The sequence below is a fragment of the Onychostruthus taczanowskii genome, unplaced genomic scaffold (genome assembly GCF_017590055.1).
Source record: "Onychostruthus taczanowskii isolate IOZ18803 unplaced genomic scaffold, ASM1759005v1 scaffold77, whole genome shotgun sequence".
NCBI classification, from domain to species: Eukaryota; Metazoa; Chordata; class Aves; order Passeriformes; family Passeridae; genus Onychostruthus; species Onychostruthus taczanowskii.
Genome location: NW_024505561.1, coordinates 4,109,593 through 4,124,166, shown reverse-complemented (window position 1 = coordinate 4,124,166; position 14,574 = coordinate 4,109,593). Strand labels below are relative to the sequence as shown.

At 35.4% G+C, this 14,574-nt stretch overlaps 1 protein-coding gene across 2 annotated transcripts in view; it reads left to right on the top strand.

The window, feature by feature from the left end:
• DOCK9 (dedicator of cytokinesis 9) overlaps positions 1 to 12,273 on the top strand; it is an 83,560-nt gene extending 71,287 nt beyond the window's left edge. For both annotated transcript variants that reach the window (XM_041423412.1, XM_041423414.1), the window contains exons 46-53: positions 2,743 to 2,865; positions 3,209 to 3,322; positions 4,809 to 4,955; positions 5,849 to 6,059; positions 6,784 to 6,974; positions 8,211 to 8,311; positions 8,516 to 8,654; positions 11,050 to 12,273. In XM_041423412.1, coding sequence (XP_041279346.1) covers positions 2,743 to 2,865; positions 3,209 to 3,322; positions 4,809 to 4,955; positions 5,849 to 6,059; positions 6,784 to 6,974; positions 8,211 to 8,311; positions 8,516 to 8,654; positions 11,050 to 11,172 — 1,149 coding nt within the window. In that variant the 3' untranslated portion in view covers positions 11,173 to 12,273. The remainder of the gene's footprint in view (positions 1 to 2,742; positions 2,866 to 3,208; positions 3,323 to 4,808; positions 4,956 to 5,848; positions 6,060 to 6,783; positions 6,975 to 8,210; positions 8,312 to 8,515; positions 8,655 to 11,049) is intronic.
• Positions 12,274 to 14,574: the final 2,301 nt, after the last annotated feature.

Genomic DNA, 14,574 nt, shown 5'->3' with positions numbered 1-14,574 from the left:
GCAGGCTGTACAGTAAATTTGACTAGTAAGCAGCCTATATGAAAATGTTAATAATCTTGCTTATGAAAAGCTATGTCTGCACTATGTATTTGCTGGTATAGTTGTGGCAGAGAGGGGCAGACCACAACTGGCAGAAGTCATATTGGAAAACCCTCTGGTTTGTAAGTGTAATGGTACAACAAACATATTTTTCTTGTGTTTTAATTAGTGTATGTTAAAGCTGTATGACAATATTACTTGACTGTGCAAATTGTTTTGTGGTTTGTATTTTTTTTTTCAATTTTTGTGCAGTCTTTTTAAAATAATTGTTTATTCTGATCCAGCATGAATTTTAGATGTTACTCAAAGCAAAATGCAAGCTGCTCTAAGTTATTGAAGATCAGGAATTCTAGTGACTACTGCTGATGGAAAGTTTTGTTGGAAATTTCTGTCACTGTTTTCCTGCCAGACCATTTGTCAGAGTAAAATTATAATGCATTTTTTAAAATTGGAATGTCTTTATTCTTTTTTTCATTAGTCACTCCCTGCAAAAAGAATATACTGATTTTTCTGGGTCATTGAACCCTACACAAATTTATTTCCATCTCTCAGTATTTCCTTGGAAGTAAGCCAAGAGTGAAAATATAAGCCTGTACAGCTTGCAGAAGGATCAAACCAAGCCAAATTTCATTTTTTCCCTGCATGCAACCCTTTCTAAACTTAACCATGTAGTACTATAACTGATGAAATATTGAAAAAGGTTACTGTTTTTCAGATAACTTCTGAAAGTTGTCTGAAACATGGGAAAAGTAATAATAGGGGAGAACTAATAACAGTAATGATAACAAGAGTAACAATAGGGAAGAACTGTTTGGCTTTAGCAGACTAAAAATCATTTCAGAAGTGCTTCAGAACAGGTAGCCTTGTTCCTTCAGGAATAGAAACATTCATAAATGGAGTGTTTCCTCAGTGTGTTCAAAAGTAAGCAGAACTGTATTGTCTGAGAAAAAAAATTAGATCATTTGGGTACAGAAGTCAAAAAGCAGAAACATCTTTCAAGCTGTATTTCACTACTACTTAGCAAAATTTGCTCTGATGAGAATTTTTCCTATACATGGTAACAAGCCATGTGGAATTTCTTCCCTTAAAACCTGAGATTTCCCTTTTTGCTAGTTATTTTAGAGTTAAATTTCCAGAGGAGCATTTACAAGTATTGGAGGATCAGAGAGAATCCCTTCATGTTTTTAAAAGGGTCAAATAACTTTCATGTTCTCCAGTTTATAAAACCTCTTCATAGTTAAGTGAGATTTTTCTTAAGACTTGTATAGTTCCTCATTTTTAAAAAAATTAAAATTTTGGAATTCTCAATTTAGTTCTCATTTTAAAAGAATTCTGTCTGAGGCCAGGGTTACCTAAGCTAGCCAAAAATTTAGTTTGGGATTTTGCTTTCTAACAGGGCTACTGTGTGCATTTCATCAAAACAGTTGTTTGCCTGTGACATTCCATGAGAGGCATTGTCCTGGGTTGCACATGGGTAAATGAAGGTCTCAGGAACACAGTGTCCTCTCAAGGCTGTACAAAGACAAGTGCAAAGCCTTGCACCTTTAAAAAAAAAATCAGCAAAAAAATCTCAGTACAGGCTAAGCAGCAGCTCTGCAGAAAGACCTGGAAGTTCTAGTGGAGAGCCTGTTGAATGGGAATCATTTGTGGAAACAAAAGCCAGTGCAGGCTGTGTGGTGTTTGAGAGCATTGACTCGAAGCAGAGGGAAGTGAGTTTTTTCTCTTTTATGCTGGCATTTGTGGAGCCCCATCTCTAACCTTGTGTCCAGCACTGACCCCCAAAAGTCAAGACAGGTGTCAACAAACTGGAAAAAGTCCAGTCCAGAATCAGACTTTTCCAAGAAGAGCACCACTAAGGGCAAGAGGCTGTTCTTACAGGTGTCAAGGGAAACATTACATATGTGGAAAAAAACTTTTCCCATGAGAATAGATAAATATTGAGAAAAGTGGCTCAAAAATGTTGTGTTGTTTTGCTCCTTCCTGTCAGCTCTCCCACTTGAAGCTTCTGCTCTTCATGTTCTTTTCCTTTTGTAAACAAAATTTTACTTGCTACATCTGGATGCCCTCTGGTGTCTGAATTCAGACTTGTGTCATAAACCAGTGTTTGTGGACAGCCCTCGTGGTCCAGCAGTGACACTGGTCTGTCACTTGTCACCACTTGGCTGCTGAGAATGGAGGTACTGAGGAGTCTGTGCAGCCCCATAATGACTGGGGGAAAGGAGGAAGTGTTTTAAGATCTGTTGCAGCACATGGATAAGGGTACAATTTGTTAGTCTGTGCTTGCAGTGTTAAAAATTGATTTTCTTAGTGATGTCTTTATGCTGACTTAGTCCTCGACCAAAGGGAAGAAGGAGGTGGAATGGAGTAGCTTCACAGCATGAAAGGAGTTTTTCCCAGCTTCTGGCTTCACCACTGTGATGCAAGAGTGCTTGCAGAAGATCCAAAGAAATTTAAAGAATATCTAAAACATACATGCTGTTTGTAAATAAAAGCAGTATGTGTGTAAACTTGGACCATTCTGTCTTGTTTTGTTTACTTTTAGCAATTTTTGATTGCCACAATAACTTAAATTACAAAGTGTACATAATTCTGTTTTAAGGCAAGATTTCCCTTTTCACTGGGAAGAATTTTGGTATAATTATTTGCTGTGCTTTTGATGAGTACTGAATTGTTTTACACTTTCAATTGTGTATCCAAATGTAGGATGTGCTGATGGAATTGTTGGAGCAGTGTGCTGATGGACTCTGGAAGGCAGAGCGCTATGAACTCATTGCTGATATATATAAACTTATCATTCCCATTTATGAAAAACGGAGAGATTTTGAGGTATTTAATTCATCAAATGTAAATTTGAGCAAGAAGAAAATCCTGAATTTCAAGTCTAACTGCATGACACATTGGACATCACATAATAAGAGTATTAAAATAGTAACTGAAATTTGAATGCATTGAAATGTTTGTTTTAATTTGAAATAATTAATTTTTTTTCTTTAAATACAAATAATTAAAAATTAGTCTTACATATTGTCATCCTTTTACAACTGCTAATACTAATTCAATAAAAGAATGTTTTCAGTTGTTACTGGATACAAGGACATAATTTGTTATTTTAAGACAGGAAAGTTGTGTTTTGTTCTTCTCCCTCATTATTGTTTTCTTTTATTTTTAGAGGCTTGCTCACTTATATGACACCCTTCATCGAGCATACAGTAAAGTTACTGAAGTTATGCATACAGGCAAGAGGCTGCTGGGGACTTATTTCAGGGTAGCATTCTTTGGACAAGTGAGTGTTACTTCCATTGGCCTGCTCTATGCAGTAGGAAAAACCTGAATTTATTTTACAAGGTTTACTCTTTCATCATCTTTATTGATGCCGTGACATCAAAAGCACATGGAGTGTGTTCTGTATGAAATAAAGAAATGCCATCAGTAATTTATTTTTAAAACATTTATCAATTCCAGTAAAACTTATAATTTTCCTCAGTAAATTTTTTTGCCTTTTTTCCTTTTTTCTTCTTTTGTTTACTACCTTAAGGCAGCGGTAAGTTTTCTGTAATGTCAGTTTTTAGCAATGCATTGACTTAATGTCTGTAGTGCTACAGTGTGGTTTGCAAGGCTGCTTCTTAGATTGGTATGCATTAATAGCCATTGCAAGTCAAAAAGTAACATCAAGCTCCATTTAGAGAACAAATCACTCTTTTCTATGCATCAGTATTGCATGCTTCAAACCAAAGTTCTGGCTGTGTATTGGGCAGCTTCACATCCTCTGGTACGTGTCTAGAATGCCTCTGTATCCCTATGGTATCACGCAGTATCAAATAATACACTCTCTACATGCATAGCCCAGTTGCTTAATTGTCCAGCTGAGCATGGAGAATTGTAAAATACTCTGAGCAGTATAATTTTACATGTATTCTGTTGTCTTTTATGACTTTATAGCAATACCAGTTTACAGACAGTGAGACAGATGTTGAGGTAATTACAGTAACTGCTTACAAAGCAAGCAATGCAGTACAAACTACTGCATTTCACCTTAGTTTGGTGTGGGTATTTTTGTCAATCTAGCCTGTGTTTATACATGATATGTTGTGCTTTTCTATTTTGTCTGTTTCGTTTATGACAAAAATATTTATTTTCTGGTTTCAAACATGAACTCAACATGGCTTGTTGTTTTAAACCAACGAACTGTTTCACTTTCCATGCATTTAGGTATGGTTTTAAAAACAATGGTATGTGTTATAAAAATAAAGAAGTATATACCAATAGTACATCAAAAAATTAAGATCTTTGCATAATTATATTTTATCTTGTGGAATTATTTTTTTATAACTACATAAGGAAAAAATTTCAGATTATTTTTATGTAAACTTTTGCCAAAAAAGTTGTCACTTGTGAATCAGATAGTCATGTTGGGCAAGACTACCAGTTTTGGTGAGTGAAACAGTGCTGCAAGTTCACTTTTAAGAAAAAGTGAAGGAAACTTATCTCAAAGGCTTGTCACACCATAGAATTGCTACAAACTTTTAAAATTCAAACTCTGTGTTTCCATTATCTTTTGCTCATATTGTAGTAGAGAATTACATTTTTCTGTTGTTTTTTTATTCTCTTAGAAAATCTTTTTACTTAGATTTTAATTTCTGTCTATTTATGTTTGCTTGAATACTAATGTTAAATGTCTATATTTCCTTTGAACCACACCCATTATGTCCATCTTAGTAATTTCTCTTATGTTTTATTCCCCAAGATTTTGATTACTTCATTTTTTACAGGGTTTCTTTGAGGATGAAGATGGAAAGGAATATATCTATAAAGAGCCTAAACTCACACCTCTTTCAGAAATTTCCCAAAGACTCCAAAAACTCTACTCTGACAAATTTGGAGCTGAAAATGTCAAAATGATTCAGGATTCTGGCAAAGTATGATCTTTATTCTCTCTAAAAATTCTAATATACTGCTTTCATTAATTTATTTGAAATGCTGTGGGATCACTGGCTGTTACTCATTTGGCACACAAGCATCTGCGTCTAAAAGCTCTGCTGTTGGAAAGGCGTGAGAGGAATATTATCTCCTACTAAGTATGCCTTTTAGAACAAACAAAAAGCTTAATTTCTGCAGTGTTACCTCTCAAAACAATAATTGTATCTTAGAACAAATTTGGATTATGATCATATTCTGTGTTAACTTCAGCTATATTTCTTGCCCGTTCATGCCCAGTCATTCTTTGGAAGTTCTTCCCTTTTCCACACCTCAGCCTTAGATTTTATGGTGTTTTTCTCCTCACCCTTAGACTTTAGGGTGATTTCCTCTTAGTATAATTTCATTCCTCTTTTTGTTCCTTGATAAGGATCCTTTTGAATCCTTGATTCAACAATTTCTGTGGTTTTTTGGCCTTAAAGTGCAGTAATGGTGGGCATTTCAATATTTGAACTTTAATATTCAAAAATTTCTGTGCATTTTGGCCTTAAAGTGCAGTAATGGTGGGCATTTCAAATTTGAACTTTAACACGAGACGAGGACTTGATGAAAGTGCTGGGTTTCATTCTAATGAGTGGTTAAAAACCTCCAAAAACCAAATGAACCAAAATAAACCAAAAAATCCACAATGTGCTGTAATGCATCTGGCTGTCTTTCTTCCTAGTAGTTAAAAAGTGAATACAGGAAACCCCTGTGAAAGCATGAACATTTCCCACAATTTCAATAATTTAGAGGTTAAGACACCAAATTTAATTCCTGGAAGTTGTGTGACTACTATTAGGTCCACTTTATTCACAATGTAGCTATTTGACTTTTTTTTTGTCCTGTTTTTAAGGTAAATCCTAAGGATTTAGATTCAAAATACGCATATATTCAAGTTACACATGTAATTCCATACTTTGAAGAAAAGGAGCTGCAGGAAAGAAAAACAGAATTTGAAAGGACTCATAACATTCGTCGCTTCATGTTTGAGATGCCTTTTACTCAAGGTGGTAAAAGACAAGGAGGAGTAGAAGAACAGTGTAAGAGAAGGACTATTTTGACAGGTACTGATGGAATGGATGCTTTCACTGGAAACATTAGTTGAAATGGTCTGATTTTGTTCTGTATGGGTTTTTTTTCATTTCACCTAAGTTCTTTATAGCTATCAGCTAAAATCCTTTTCATATTTCTGGCCACAGCTAGGTTTTTCAGACTGATTTCTTCAGTGGGGAATTCTCAAAATTATTATCTCCTTTTCCTTAAGCTTTCAGAATTCTGAATCTGGACTCTGGCTTTCCTTTTTCTTAGAAAAAGACTATTTTGTGTTTTGTCTCTGTTAAGTACGAGTTTCTGTATTAATATAGTTGTAAAAACAAATAAGTGACTTTATAATAAGAAGTGACTTTATAGCTGTCCATAGCCAGTACTTGTGAGGAAATAGAAAATACAGCTTTGCTATTTTGGGATTCTTCTCTTCCTTGAGATTTGTGAATGTTAAGCAGTTTTTTTCAGAGTTCTCATATAAATTAAGTTCCAGTGGTTTATTTCTTGGTGGTTATTAATAGCAGTAATGACAGTGATCTTTCTTTGCTGTAATGCATGTAACACTGTGCATACTTACATTTCAATGCCCTGCTTCCCCGTTCATTTGGTAAAATTTCTAATTAGATAAGTTATTAAATTGGGCAGCTAATTACATCAAAATGAGATTTTAGCATGAGATTCTCTCAAAGCACACCTTATTAAAAAACCTTTTCCTGACTAAGTTAAATGTGTTTCTGTCCACAGCCATACATTGTTTCCCATATGTGAAAAAGCGCATTCCAGTGATGTACCAGCACCACACTGATTTAAACCCAATTGAAGTAGCCATTGATGAAATGAGTAAAAAAGTTGCAGAGCTTAGGCAGCTTTGCTCTTCAGCTGAAGTAGATATGATCAAATTGCAGCTGAAGCTACAGGGAAGTGTCAGTGTTCAGGTAAGACCTTTGCCATGCAGTTTCATTCACTTCTGTCCATGAAAAATTATATAAGTAGCATTTTACAGTTGGTTTCTATTCTGCACATTCAAGAGTGTCACTGTCTGCAGTTATTTCCTGAATAGGAAAAGAAATAAAAATATTTAATATAAACAACTGTTCAGAGACAGTTGCATGAAAGAATTAAGATTCATCTCTGGAATATGTTGCATTCCAAGCCCTACCAGATTTTGGTGTAAAGCTGAAACTGCTATAAGATAATAGATGAACCTGAAGATAAATTAGCATATTTTGCCTAGCTGTAGGTCTGCTCACAGTAGGTCTAGGATATTTTTGTAAGAACCCTATGGAGATAAAGAGTGAGTGATAACATATAGGAAGAAGATAACCATAGAAAATCTCATTGTGCATGCCTTTTTGCCTAAGGCAGGCAGGAAGTGGAATGTATAAAGAAGCCATCAGATTCACCAAAACAGGGTACCTGAAGCAGGTGTAGCATGTACAAGTCAGTATGGAAAGGATCTTCAAAAAATGCAGCGACAAATGTGCTGCTCTATTATTTTAAATTGATTGGAAACAACTGAACTGTTAACACAGTCACCTGATATGACCAGCTGTCTCATTCAACAGAAAAGGGAAAAAAAACCAAACCAATGTTCCAGAATCAGTAAGCTATCAAGCTAGTATTATGGGATGAGAAGGGAGAGGCTCTTGTTGATAATATGAAGGAATACAGTAAGTTATCAAGCAAGTATTATGGGATGAGAAGGGAGAGGCTCTTGTTGATAATATGAAGGAATAATAAGGATGAGTCATAAGTCACTGAAACCACATTTCCTGTAGCTGCCCTAAGAGCACAATTAAACTTCTGCAGGTTTTTGCAGAATTCTCAGCTTGGAAATGTGTTTTCAATAGATGCACAGACCAAACAATAGTAGGTTAGCTCATCTTCCCACCCTAATTGCGTAACAGAGATGACAGATTGATAATATCTGCAGCTACTTTGCCACATAATTGAAGTGGTTTCTTTGTGCCAGGACAGGTTTATAGCACTGGAGAGACCTCTCCTGGTTTAAGGCTCCATCTTTACAAGTTTTCTTGTTTTCTAAGTCCAGCTTTTTGGAAATCAATGTATTCTCATAAGAAAATCAGATCCAATAGATACCTGTAGCACCTGTTATTGCTAAGACAGTACGTCAGATAATCTGACTGGTTTTTAATTATTGTTCTTTTTAGGTTAATGCTGGTCCATTAGCATATGCAAGAGCTTTCTTAGATGACACTAACACCAAAAGATATCCAGACAATAAAGTAAAGCTCCTAAAAGAAGTTTTTAGGTATGGCATGGGAGGTTTGGGATTTCTTGGGGATGGGGGAGAGGGAAAAAAAAAATTGACCTTTTTCCCAAGACTCTTAAAAAATATTTTTGAAGCTTTCAACTTTCAAAGTGTTCTGATTCATTAATAATATACTTTAAGCTGACATTTTAAATCAATCATTTGGATTTCTGTTTGAGAACTTTCTTATTTTCTCTATATCAGGCAATTTGTTGAAGCCTGTGGGCATGCTCTGGGTGTAAATGAACGACTGATAAAGGAAGATCAGTTGGAATATCAAGAAGAAATGAAGGCAAACTACAGAGAAATGGCAAAAGAGCTTTCTGAAATAATGCATGAGCAAGTATGTGCTGAAATTAAATTATGCATACTATCATTCAGAATGTAACTATAATGTGAAAAGAATAGGGGAAATATATGGGATGCTTTACACAAAATAATTGGGTTTTTTTTTTCCTTTCTGTGTGAGTATAAGCCTGTGATGAAACTGTGGACCTTAATTTTTTTTGCTTGTGTATTTTCTTGGCACCAGCCTGGTTTTTTGTAGGTGAGAAAGACTACAGGAAAGATAAAACAATTGTAATGAAATTAATACGTATTATCTGCAAGTTTAGCCCTTTCTTCATCGATGTTGGAGGTATAAATAGTTGCTTTTGCAACAAAGAGTTAAATGTCTTTTAAAAGGTATTCCAATACATTTTCTTGAGGGAAGTCCAATACTGACAAGTTACAAATATGGAGGGAAGGAAAACCAGAACTTTTGTGGAGTGGAATGTACCACTCAACCTCTGCATCTGGGTTCCACGGCAGAAATGTCTCATGAGTTCAACGACAAAGATATTATTTTCTGTAGGACAGGAAGAGCTGAAGTTCAGTGCTCGATCCCTGACATGCCTTGACATTTTTATTCATTATATTCATGACTTCAGCCCCCTTTTCTTTCATCCACTTTTACTTTTATAACCTTTTTCCAGAACCAGAGAATGGTTTATAATTCTAAAGAGAGATTTGCCTTTATTCTGCCTTTGCTTAGACGGTACCCAAAACTTTTATGGCAACTTTTTTTTATTCAAAAATGTGCCACTTGTCTAAAGTGCACTTCACATGCTCTATTGCTTTCCATTATTTCCCAGCGTGGTTTCTCAGGTACTGTGTTCTGACCAACTCTCTGATATAATTATGATGAAGCACGTTGGCTTTATTTTCCTTCACCTATTTTGATATCCTGTCACAGAGAAGAGCTTATGACACAACTAACTCTTTTTAACTACCATCAATAGATGTAAACTTTGTGAACCAAAGTTTATAGGAAGTGATACCATTTTCCCAGAATTATGTGGTTGGATTTGTTTTTTTAAATTAAAAACGGTAGTAGAAGGAAACAGTTGTGAAAGATTTGTGGAACAGAAAAAGAATTTGCTTAGCTAACAGAAGTGGGACAGTTTGACTATATTTCAATGTGATTTATTGATAAGCAGAGGAGGATTTGGAATGGAGGATAACTGAATGGAAAGCTGATTGAGATGAACAAGGTACATGAGACAATTAGACAGTGATACAGAATACCCTTTGGTAAGGAGAGGCAAGTGTTTTGGTCAAAGAATTTAATGATAAATGCAAGATTAGCATTCCCCTGGCATAGGAAAAAGTAAAAGAATAAAATGAAAATTTGTACATAAGAAAAAGTACTTTGAACTCAGTGGAAAATGTAGATGTCTAAAAAATGCTGACATTTGTGAGTTTCCAAAGATTGGTGATAAGAGAAAGCATGTCCTGAAACTTCAGGTGTAAATCACATTGCCCCTTCTTCTCTTGGTTTACATTTAGGCAAACAACTGATATCCATAAGATACTGTGAACAAGATATGAAAGTACAGCACTGACTGCAGTAATATGTACTATAGACCTACCACTGTGTTCTTATACCAATGTAATTAGTTGTACATAATTAAAACATTCCATGTTGTTGGTGGTTTTGCTTTAGGCTTTTGGGTTTTTTCAGTTAGATTGATAATTCCCCTGAAGACTTAGAAACATGAAGGTCTTCACTTAAATCTTTTTAAATGTCTCCTTTATGTATCTGCCTATTGCTGTTTTGGGAAAAAGAGCTTTGCATCACTGAATAAACTATTAGCTGTAATGTAACCATACAAGGTCTTAACAACTGCAAAAAATTTGCTATAAAAATGCATAAAAGAATCTTAACAGATTTTTTTTTTCTCCTCTGCTGCTTGCCAATATGATCAGATGGGATGGTAATTAGTTTTCTCTACTTCTGTTCTATTAGTTTGTCTAATCTTTATATAATTTTTTATGGTATTTCTAATTTTAGCTTCGTTTATAGCTGTTAAGAATGAAATATTTTCAGTGTTTTGATAGCTTTTTGTATGAAATGCTCAAATCATACCTCTAAGTCAAAAAAAGGAAAACCAAAAAAGGGCAAAAAGTTAGCTTGTTGTCACTATGAAACTCCTTTTGAAAGTTGACAGGAGGAATGACAGAAACTATCCAAGCATGTGTAATATCTGAGTTAGGAGAACTGAGATAGGAGAAGTAACTTCTCCTAAATCTGGGAGGAGATGGCTGAAAAGAGTAACCATTTCCAAAAAGTTTTGTGCAGTTGAAAAAGTACTGGGAGGTTGAGTCGATAAGCAGCACATCAAGAAATTGGTTAGCTGTTTTAGACATGCCTGTGCCATTTTGAAACATTTTGGTAAATACATGTCTTTCATTTTAAGATTACTCCAGTGGAAGAAAAGGCCAGTGTCATGCCCAACTCGCTGCACATTTTCAACGCCATAAGCGGAACTCCGACAAGCACAACAGTTCACGGGATGCCCAGCTCTTCTTCAGTTGCATGATTGTTTTGTAAAGGAAAGTATGTTCGTTTCTTTTGAAGTTTGTGGATTTGCTTCATTGTGTGCAAACTCAGGATGACCTTGAAGCTAAATGTCGGGCACATGCAAACTGCGTAGTTCATACGAACGTCTGAGCACACTTAGCAAATAGCAGTTACTGGTAATAGTCTTTTAGAGTAAGGGAGGCACACACATATATTTTTTAATCTTGCTGGTAAAATTTAAAAGTGTTCACAATGTCATTGCAGAAGTGCATGTTGGAAAATTATGAAGTTAGCTTCTGTTTTTCGTTAGAAAGTATTATTAAAATGAATTGCACATTACAAAAAAAGTGTTGTGGGATGTAATTTTGCAGATATGTAACATTCAGGTGTTCTTTTTGTGTATGGCACATAGAGATTCCAAGTATAAGAACTATTTTGGGGCTAGACAGAGACACTAGTTTTTGGGGTTTAATGGAACTGACAATAGTAGTTTTTGTACCATTTGGCAAATTGTTGTGCTTTATTTTATACCTTGTTGCATTTTGGAGGTATGCAAGCTTAGATCTTACTAAACAACTAAATACAACCAAAGGTCTGTATTAATGAACACTGAGTTATACTAAAATATCAATAGTAGTAAATTGTTATGTACATATTGTTTGTTAATACAGTCCGTACAGTCTGTACATAAATGTATTACATTTCTAAGCATTTTTTTAATATTCATACCTGCTCTTACCATTCTGCTTTCAGTTTATTTTGAAAATTTGCTCATTCCAAGTATATGCAGACTTTACAGTTCATTTATCCCTGTATATAAATAAGTGCAATATAAAGATGTATACAGTCTTTGCTATGGTAGGTTTATATGCAGTTATTAAGAGAAAAATCTTTTTTGCCAAAGCAATGGAGTATGTAATTGGTAATCATGGTTACTGTGGTAAATGGTGGTATAATTTAAAGCTTTTTCCATATTCTTATTCTTTTAAGACATTAATTTAGTAATTTTATATTTGGGGAAAATAAAGGTTTTTAATTTTATTTAACTGGAAGCACTGTCCTGCTGTAATTAAACATTCTGTACTACATCTATATTAAAAGAAAAAAGGTAGTTACTTTTCCCACTGTGTGCTGCGTGTTTTTTTTTTTTTTTTTTTGTTTTTTTGGTTTTTTTGTTTTAGATTCACCCCTGACATTTGGGAAAAATGAAAGCTTGATTTTAAAAACACGGCTTTTTGCATCCTGCATATGAGATGCAGACACTTGTAGGTCTTTTTTCATATTCATTGTCAAGAAAGGCAATTAAATTATTAGTTGAGACATCAGATTTTATTCCCTTGCATTTGACTCTAGTGCTGTGTTACTGTAACTACAGGTTGTTATTCACCAGAACAGTTAATATTAGGAAGTCTTCAAAACTTTTCATCACATGACAGTAGAAATCATCTTTTCCTTATGACATGAGGTTTGCTGTAGTTTTTCTGTAGCATAGTGTGAAACATGTATGTTGCCATTACTCATCAAAGATTTTTTCTAAAGCAGCTCATCTTGGCAGTGACATTTTGCATATACTCTGCTTTCTCTAACTATGTTTCTGAAACAAAATTTATCATTGTTTAAAATTCTTTTCCTTAAAGAGGAAAAAAAAAATCATACACTTCTAGGCAGTGAACTCACAGTGCTATAAGAGACATTTTCTTCTCCTCTGCCCTAAATGCTTCACACTTCTGTTCGTCTGTGGAAATGGGTGTAGGAACACCTACCTCAAAAGGTGTTTCATTATTGGGAGAATATAGAATATATCCTGTAAAGCTGTTTTGCCACTCAGGAAGACTTCTGTATCCATGTATTAAGAGCTATTGTGTATATCACGATGGCTTCTTTTAATTGCCTCACTTTTTCTGGCTTTTTTCCACTTTGCCTTGGGAACAGAACTGACAGTTTCCCTTTTGCACTGAGACCTCACTTGGGTTAAGATGCATCTGACAACTAACCTATAAATGTAGTATGTATTCAGAAGTGAATATGTACCTGTGTATGTGTGTGTCCATCTACGTATGTGTATGTGTGTATATATATATATATAAAAATCAGGATCGCAAATATTTCCAGGAATCTGCAAATCCCAGAATTCCCCATCCCAAATATTCCCAGAATTCCCCAGTCCCAGAATTCTCCAATCCCACAATTCCCCAATCCCAAAAATCCTGATCCCAAATATTCCCAGGAATTCGCAAATCCCAGAATTCCCCAGCTCAAAGATTCCCAAAATTCCCAAATCCCGAAATTCCCAAATTCCAGAAATCGGGATCCCAAAGATTCCCAGAATTCCCCAATCCCAGAATTCCCAAATCCCAAAATTCCCCAATCCCAAAATTCCCAAATATTCCCAGAATTCCCAAAACCCAGAATTCCCAAATCCCAAATATTCCCAAAATTCCCAAATCCCAGAATTCCCAAATCCTGGAATACACACACACAGACGCACATATACATCCCTTGGCCTATGAAAACCAGCAAACTGTAGTTGACAATGCTGTAGGTTTACACAGGCTTAAATCATTAATAATTAACACATAAATGACATGTCTATAGACTTAATCTCTTGTGATGCTTTTTTCTGAGGGAACACACCTTCTACTGTTTAAGCTTTATATATAGTAATAAATGTGGGCGTTTCCCTCCTGAATAATTCCTTCTGTACCAGCTTCCCTTCTCTGTTGTTACTTCTATAACACATAAATTAATTACTCAAAGTGGGTTAATTTATTTTTAAATACTTGGGCTCTTTGCAGGTTTTTGATTAATTTTCTTCACAGTAACTGCTATGGGGCTGTTTTGGATTTGTGCTGCAAACAGTGTTGATAACTCAGGGATGTTTCAGCTGTTGCTGGGCAGCGCTTGCACAGAGTCAAGGCCTTTTCTGCCTCTCACCCTCCAGTGATCAGACTGGGGGTGCACAAGGAGCTGGGAGGAGGGGACACAGCCAGGACATCTGACCCCAACTGGCCAAAGGAATGTCCTGTACCATACAGGTGTCATGTGCAGCAATAAAAACTGCAAAGAAAGTTTGCCAGAGCAGCACTTGCTCAGGGAGTGGCTGGGCATTGGTCAGCTGCTGGCAAGCAATTGAGGGTTTTTTTGCATAATTTCTTTTTCTTAGTTTTGTTTTGGTTTTTTTACGTATTAAACTGTCTTTATCTGGACCCACCAATGTTCTCATTTTTACCCTTCTGATTGTGTCCCCTATCCTGCTGCAGAGTATTCAGGGAGCAGCTGGATGAAGTTGAATCAAAACAGTCCTGTTTTGGCACGCTGTGTCATGCTTGAAAGGTTTGGGATGACAGATTTGACCACAGTGTGTTATAGAAGGAACTGATAATTGTTATCTATTTGACGGTTGTTGGTCACAGTGTTGATT